Source organism: Oncorhynchus gorbuscha, unplaced genomic scaffold (genome assembly GCF_021184085.1).
Source record: "Oncorhynchus gorbuscha isolate QuinsamMale2020 ecotype Even-year unplaced genomic scaffold, OgorEven_v1.0 Un_scaffold_552, whole genome shotgun sequence".
NCBI lineage: Eukaryota > Metazoa > Chordata > Actinopteri > Salmoniformes > Salmonidae > Oncorhynchus > Oncorhynchus gorbuscha.
In genome coordinates this window covers 420072-427571 of record NW_025745383.1, presented here as the reverse complement: position 1 = coordinate 427571, position 7500 = coordinate 420072, and the positions used below count along the sequence as shown (strand labels likewise).

General features: G+C 47.0%; 1 protein-coding gene across 1 annotated transcript in view; it reads right to left on the bottom strand.

Annotated features, from left to right (window-relative positions):
- The window catches only part of LOC124018632 (lysosomal alpha-mannosidase-like), a 2551-nt gene extending 399 nt beyond the window's left edge, over positions 1–2152 (bottom strand). Inside the window, exons 1-4 of the mRNA XM_046333971.1 lie at positions 2108–2152; positions 1716–1940; positions 1318–1467; positions 86–188 (exon numbers count right to left, since the gene is read on the bottom strand). Of these exons, the coding sequence (XP_046189927.1) occupies positions 86–188; positions 1318–1467; positions 1716–1940; positions 2108–2110 (481 nt within the window). The 5' untranslated portion in view covers positions 2111–2152. The remainder of the gene's footprint in view (positions 1–85; positions 189–1317; positions 1468–1715; positions 1941–2107) is intronic.
- Positions 2153–7500: the final 5348 nt, after the last annotated feature.

Here is a 7500-nt window from a genome sequence, read left to right as displayed (position 1 = left end):
CTACACTAAAGCAGGTCAGCGGTCTTCACGCGTCCTAGAGGGCTGAGTAAGCAGAGTTGATTTGTTACACCTGTGTGATGTGTACCTGACTCCGCCTTCCAGTCCAGACGCGTCATCTCATCCTTCCACTGATTGGCTGACAGGTTCATCTCGGACACGCCCAGCACGTCCAGAGTGGAGAACAGCTTCTACAGAGAGAGCAGTGTGTGTGACTGACGGAGAGTAGAGCATCTGTCAGTATCTACATTGCTTTCATGTTTTCATAGCGGTTTGAAATGAATTAACTTGTGAATAACAGTTGTTACATCACGTTGAGACAGGAATGTATGGTATTAGTGAAAGGTTTCACTTTGTTTATGGCTCGTATGCATACGTGTGGGAGTTCTGAACCTGTAGGTTGACAGTTCATCTTGCTCTCCATAGCCCAATACTGATGCTCCAGTCTGAGCAGCACTGTGTGTGTTTACCACTAACCTAACAGTGAGACTGAATGCTCTCCATAGTCCAATACTGATGCTCCAGTCTGAGCAGCACTGTGTGTGTGTTTACCACTAACCTAACAGTGAGACTGAATGCTCTCCATAGCCCAATACTGATGCTCCAGTCTGAGCAGCACTGTGTGTGTTTACCACTAACCTAACAGTGAGACTGAATGCTCTCCATAGCCCAATACTGATGCTCCAGTCTGAGCAGCACTGTGTGTGTGTTTACCACTAACCTAACAGTGAGACTGAATGCTCTCCATAGTCCAATACTGATGCTCCAGTCTGAGCAGCACTGTGTGTGTTTACCACTAACCTAACAGTGAGACTGAATGCTCTCCATAGCCCAATACTGATGCTGCAGTCTGAGCAGCACTGTGTGTGTTTACCACTAACCTAACAGTGAGACTGAATGCTCTCCATAGTCCAATACTGATGCTCCAGTCTGAGCAGCACTGTGTGTGTTTACCACTAACCTAACAGTGAGACTGAATGCTCTCCATAGTCCAATACTGATGCTCCAGTCTGAGCAGCACTGTGTGTGTTTACCACTAACCTAACAGTGAGACTGAATGCTCTCCATAGTCCAATACTGATGCTCCAGTCTGAGCAGCACTGTGTGTGTGTGTTTACCACTAACCTAACAGTGAGACTGAATGCTCTCCTGGGCTTGCTGCTGGTGCTCCAGTCTGAGCAGCAGTGTGTGTGTGTGTGTGTTCACCACTAACCTAACAGTGAGACTGAATGCTCTCCTGGGCTTGCTGCTGGTGCTCCAGCCTTAGAACCGCAGTCTCTGTATGGTGTGTGTGTATATACAGTATTACATATCACTAACCTGCAGATTAACAGTAACAGGCTGGGAATGCTCCTTGCTCTCTGAAGCTTGGTACTGATGCTCCAGTCTGAGCAGCACTGTGTCCTGGTCCCACTGAGACACTGTCAACAGGTGAACAGCAGGGGGCAGCACTGCCTGTAGCCCAGAGAACTGAGGTGGGGGGGTTCAAAGATGGGTTCATTTCAATAGTCCAAAGTGACACATTTCATCTGCAGAGCTGATAACTTCCTCAATCAGCCTCCTTCACTCTCCCTCCTTTCCTAGATGCCTCGCCTCTCTCTCAAAATCCATTGAAGCAGGCCTGAGGGGCGGGACCTTGAACCTTCTCCAATACGGTTGAGAAAGAGGCAAGGAGGAGAACTTGAGGAAAGAATCATTTGCGATGGGCTCTCTCTCACCTCCAGCCTGGTACTCGGGTGCAGCTCTCCGTCGGTGAACGTGATGAGAGGCTGCAGTACCACTTCCTGTGCTAGGGGGCGGTGTGTGTCAGCAGCCGTGGCAGGGGGGCTGAGGGAGAGGAGGTGGCGACCACGAACCACCAGGCCTTCTGGGTAAATGTCAGACGTCTCGTTGAGGGGCTCACCCACACCCCGGACGTCATCGTACAGTAACCTACGGTGGAGCTGTGGGGGTCGTGTGGATGGAGTGTGTCAGATGTGACAGTGATAAAGATAGACAGGGTGTGAAGCCGGGGGAAAGAGGTGAAACGTGAAACACACACAAAAGATGTCTTTGACGCCAAAATCCTACCACATGAAAAAAGAGCAGTGAGAGAGTGTGTGTGGGTTACCATGATCTCCAGTGATCCATCCTGGATGCTGCCCCCTCCCTGATGTGACGACCCTCCCACTCTGTCTGCCGTATTCTGTCGTTGTTCTTGTTTCCTTATTAGGATGCCGGTGGGCGGAGTTGAGAGGGTCGTCAGCTACATGGGAAACACCTGGGCCAGGTGTCTCCCAGGATAAATAGACCTCTTCCACATTCATGGAGGAGACTCTCTCCATGCAGACACCCGTTGTAGATTGTGTTGTGGTTCTTGGTGGCTGTTTGTTTGTTTGCTTTGGCACCTTTCATCACCCTGCATTATCACATTCATGCATGCAAAACACTCACTTACACTACTGATTACTGATTACACACACCATTGTATATTACACTTAGTTACTTATTTAATAAATATAGATTTTGCTACTCCTTATCTCCACGTTGTCTCCCTTTGTTACGGGCTTTGAGCCGGTTCGTGACAAGTGGGGCTCATCCGGGATCTTTGAACTATTGGTTTGGGAGACCGTGGAGGTACGTGTTTGGATTGAATATTGTGTTTGAGTGTGATCGGCCCAGTATTGGTTGCCTTTGTTGTTTGGTTTGTGTGCTGTGTTGGAGAGAGTATAATGGTTAGTTTCAGGCCCTGCCTAGCCTGAACTCTTGTTTTACTTTCTGTTGGGACGTCAGTCTGAAGTGAGTAATCTGCTGTGTACCTCGGTGGGAGATTTGGGTAGGGTAGTGGAACTTGCTACCCGGAGCTATAGCCTTTTTCCCCTGATAGGTTTAGCGACGTGTTTCATTTTTGGAATATGTTGGGCATGGTTAATGTTTGTTATTTTTGTGTGGTGTCTGTGGACTGAGCAGTTGTCTCGGGGCACATCCGTGGCTTGGTGGAATTTGCCAGCATGCTGGGGAGTTCTATTTCCTTGCCAGCGGGCTACAGTGCGTAAATTCCCACCGCAAATCTGCACGAAGACTAGGGTTGAGTTATTGTAGGTTTTGGGGAAGCTCCATATCTCATCTCTCTTCTGTGGTGCTCAGGGTGATTGTCAATTCTCGGGTTGTGTTCTGGTGTGCTCAGCAGAAGGGAAAAGCGATAAAAAAAAAATTTGTGTGATTATGGCGTCTTATGTAGATAAGTTCATTCGCTCTCCATCAGAGGAATTGTTAGATTTAGGTACTAAAGAACAGCTGTTGAAGGTCGCGGAACACTACAAGGTTGAGATTAGTGATAAACGTCTAAAGAATTCTATTAGGTTGATATTGAAAGCCAATCTGATGGAGAGTGGTATTCTTGAAGTTACCACCGGGCCAGCCTCTGCTGAGGATTTGTTGTCTCCCCATAACGTTACAATGGCCATTCCATCGGTTAGTCCTAGTAGCCTTCTTTTTGAACAGCAGAAAGAACTGCTTTTGTTACAGCTAGAGCATGATCGTGAGAAGCTAGAGCATGATCGTGAGAAGCTAGAGCATGATCGTGTGAAATATGAAAAGGAATTGGCATTTAAACAAGATATGGAGCGTGCTAAAATCAAGTTGCAACAAGAACGTATAGAGTTGGTTAGGGAAGGAAAGATCTCAGGGGAGAGTTTGTTTTGGGAAGGTGACCCAGATTTACCTAGGGGTAGTTCCGCTTTTGGTCATGCCCCAGAGACATTTGATATTGTTGGGAACTTGCGGTTATTGCCTCGGTTTAATGAAAGGGACCCCGAGACATTCTTTTCGTTGTTTGAGCGGGTTGCTGACGCTAGGAGTTGGCCTGATTCTGACCGCACTTTAATGTTGCAGTGTGTGCTGACTGGTAAAGCGCAGGAAGCATATTCAGCTCTTAGTGTACACGACAGTGCCAGTTATGATAAAGTTAAAACAGCTGTGTTACAGATTTATGAATTGGTCCCTGAGGCTTACCGCCAACGATTTAGAACTTTAAAAAGGGACGATAACCAGACTCATGTTGAGTTTGCGCGACAGTTATCTTTACAGTTTAATCGCTGGTGTTCCGCCTCTGCAGTTGTGACTTTCCAAGGGCTGTGTGATCTGATTATGTTAGAGCAATTTAAGGACACAATTCCTGATCGTATTGCCACTTATATTAATGAACAGAAAGTAAAGAATGTTGCTGAAGCTGCGGTTTTGGCGGACGAGTATGTGTTGACTCACAAAAGTGTCTTTGCAAAACCCCGTATTCGGAAAGAGTGGGGGCATTCGGATAGATTTGGCTTCGCTCACCGAGATACTTTGGTTCTCGGGCAGAGTTCTATTCAACTAGGGTTGAACCTGACTCCCATGGTAAGGCTGACTTTGGGCAGGAGTGTCACTACTGTCAAGGTTCAGGTCATTGGAAAAACGAATGTCCACTTCTCAGGTCAAAGGGTGCTTACGCTAAATCTAAGCCTGCTGCGTTAGCTGCACCTGTTCCACATCAGTTCATTCTTGACTCATTTCCTCAGGCCCAGGAGAATGTGAAAGTCCATATTGATCCAGACTATTTACCTTTCATTACAGAAGGTTTTGTGTCTATGTTAGGAAGTAAAGACTTAGTGCCAGTGAAGATCCTGAGAGACACAGGTGCCTCTGAATCATTTGTGTTGGAGTCTGTGTTACCCTTTTCTGCTGAGACTGATTCAGGGAATAGTGTTCTAATTAGGGGAATAGGTTTGAACACTCTGTCAGTTCCATTGCATAAACTGATGTTGGATTGTGGGCTGGTGAAGGGTGAAGTTGTTGTGGGGGTGCGTCCTTCGTTGCCTATTGAGGGTATCGACGTTATCCTTGGGAATAACTTGGCAGGTGAGCGTGTATGGCCAGTCGTGTTTCCATCTCTAGTGGTTTCCACTAAGCCGTCATTTGTTGGGATTCCTGATGAGAGTGTACAGAGTTTCCCAGAGGTGTTCTCTGCGTGTGCAGTGACACGTTCTATGAGCCGTGGCGAACTAGTCACTGCGCCGACTAATGATAATAATACAAAGTATGTCACTGTCTTCCCTGTTATCCCGTTATCTGTAAACCGCTCAGATCTAATCAATGCTCAACGGGATGACCCCACGTTGGAAGAGTTGCGTGATCAAATTGTGCCTATAGAACAGTTGGGAGATGTCGCCCATGGCTATTTCCTCCAAGAGGATGTCCTGATGAGAAAGTGGGTGTCTCATGATAGTGTTTTTCTGGGGAGGCAATTAGTCAAGTTGTTGTACCAGTTAAGCTTCGTGAGTTGGTGTTGGAAACTTCTCACAGCGACGTTGCTGGACATATGGGGGTGAGGAAAACCTACAATCGCATATTAAGACATTTCTTTTGGCCTAGATTAAAGAGGGATGTTTCTGATTTTATCAAAACTTGTCACACCTGTCAATTAACTGGTAAGCCTAATCAAGCTATTAAACCAGTACCATTGTTTCCTATTCCTGTACTCAGCCAACCTTTTGAGTATCTGATTATTGACTGTGTGGGTCCTCTGCCTCGTTCTAAAAAGGGTAGCAGTTACCTGTTCACTGTGATGTGTCAGACCACTAGGTTTCCTGCTGCCTATCCTCTCCGATCTATCACGACTAAATCGGTGTTAAAAGCTTTGACTCAGTTTCTCTCATTGTTTGGAATCCCTAAGGTCATTCAGAGTGATCAAGGATCTAATTTTACCTCTAATCTGTTTGGTCAGGTTCTTCAACAGCTCCATATTAAACACAATGTGTCTAGCGCCTATCACGCGCAAAGTCAAGGAGCACTGAACGTTTCCATCAAACACTTAAGTCTTTGTTGAGAGCTTATTGTACTGAGATGGATAAGGATTGGGAGGAGGGGTTGCCTTGGTTACTGTTAGCCGCTAGGGAAGTTTCACAGGAGAGCACAGGTTTCAGTCCAAATGACCTTGTGTTTGGACATAGGGTGCGTGGACTTTTATCTGTTCTCCAGGATGACTGGAAGTCTCCCGAGCCTCCTCAGTCCCTGTGTTCGTATGTGTGTGATTTCCGGCGACGGCTGTATGCCGCTGGTGAAATGGCTAAAGAGAAGTTATCATCTTCACAGGAGAGGATGAAGGGCATATTTGATCGCCGAACTGAGCCTCGTCACTTTAGTCCAGGTGACCAGGTTCTTGCTCTGCTGCCAATTGTTGGTTCTCCTTTTCAAGCCAAATTTCAAGGTCCATATACAGTGGTGCGCCAGTACACTGAGCAAAATTATCTAGTTGCCACTCCAGAACGGAGGAAAGCACACCAGCTGTGCCATGTAAATCTGTTAAAACCCTATTATGCACGTTCCTCTGAGACTGAACAGTGGGATTCTACAGAGGACGGTAAACCTGTTCTTTTGGCTGATACCGTTGTTTCCTTGGGTTCTTGTCGTGCTAGACCTGTGCATGAGGAGGAAGATGTTCCTGGTCCTGACGATTGTATATTGCAGGGTAGTACCTATTGTGGTCTACACCGACCATAACCCCCTCACTTTTTGAGGTCCATGATGTGTCCAAACCAGAGGATAATGCGATGGTGTTTATTTTTACAATCATTCCATCTCGATGTGAGGCACATCCGGGGACTGAAAACGTGATTGCTGATGCGCTCTCTCGTGCGCCCTGTTCCTAATGTTTACGTGACTGACCATTGTTTCGTATTGTCATGTTCTCTCTGTCCTGTCTGCTCCCTCCTGGTCTTGTTTCTTTCCTCTTAAATGTTGCTTCCTGTGCGAAGGTTGCTGAGGTCTGGGGAGGAGGTTGGCTGGGGCAAATTGTAAGTGTGAACACGTAAACCCTCATCAATTTGGGGCACAGAGGCTGTGTCAATTTGGGACGCAGAGGCCTGTGTCAATTTGGGACGCAGAGGCCTGTGTCAATTTGGGACGCAGAGGCCTGTGTCAATTTGGGACGCAGAGGCCTGTGTCAATTTGGGACGCAGAGGCCTGTGTCAATTTGGGGACGCAGAGGCCTGTGTCAATTTGGGACGAGAGGCCTGTGTCAATTTGGGACGCGGGAGACTGGTATGTTGTTCCGGGGTCCTTGTTGGTCCCCGGTTTTATGGGGGGGAATGTGACGACCCTCCCACTCTGTCTGCCGTATTCTGTCGTTGTTCTTGTTTCCTTATTAGGATGCCGGTGGGCGGAGTTGAGAGGGTCGTCAGCTACATGGGAAACACCTGGGCCAGGTGTCTCCCAGGATAAATAGACCTCTTCCACATTCATGGAGGAGACTCTCTCCATGCAGACACCCGTTGTAGATTGTGTTGTGGTTCTTGGTGGCTGTTTGTTTGTTTGCTTTGGCACCTTTCATCACCCTGCATTATCACATTCATGCATGCAAAACACTCACTTACACTACTGATTACTGATTACACACACCATTGTATATTACACTTAGTTACTTATTTAATAAATATAGATTTTGCTACTCCTTATCTCCACGTTGTCTCCCTTTGTTACGGGCTTTGA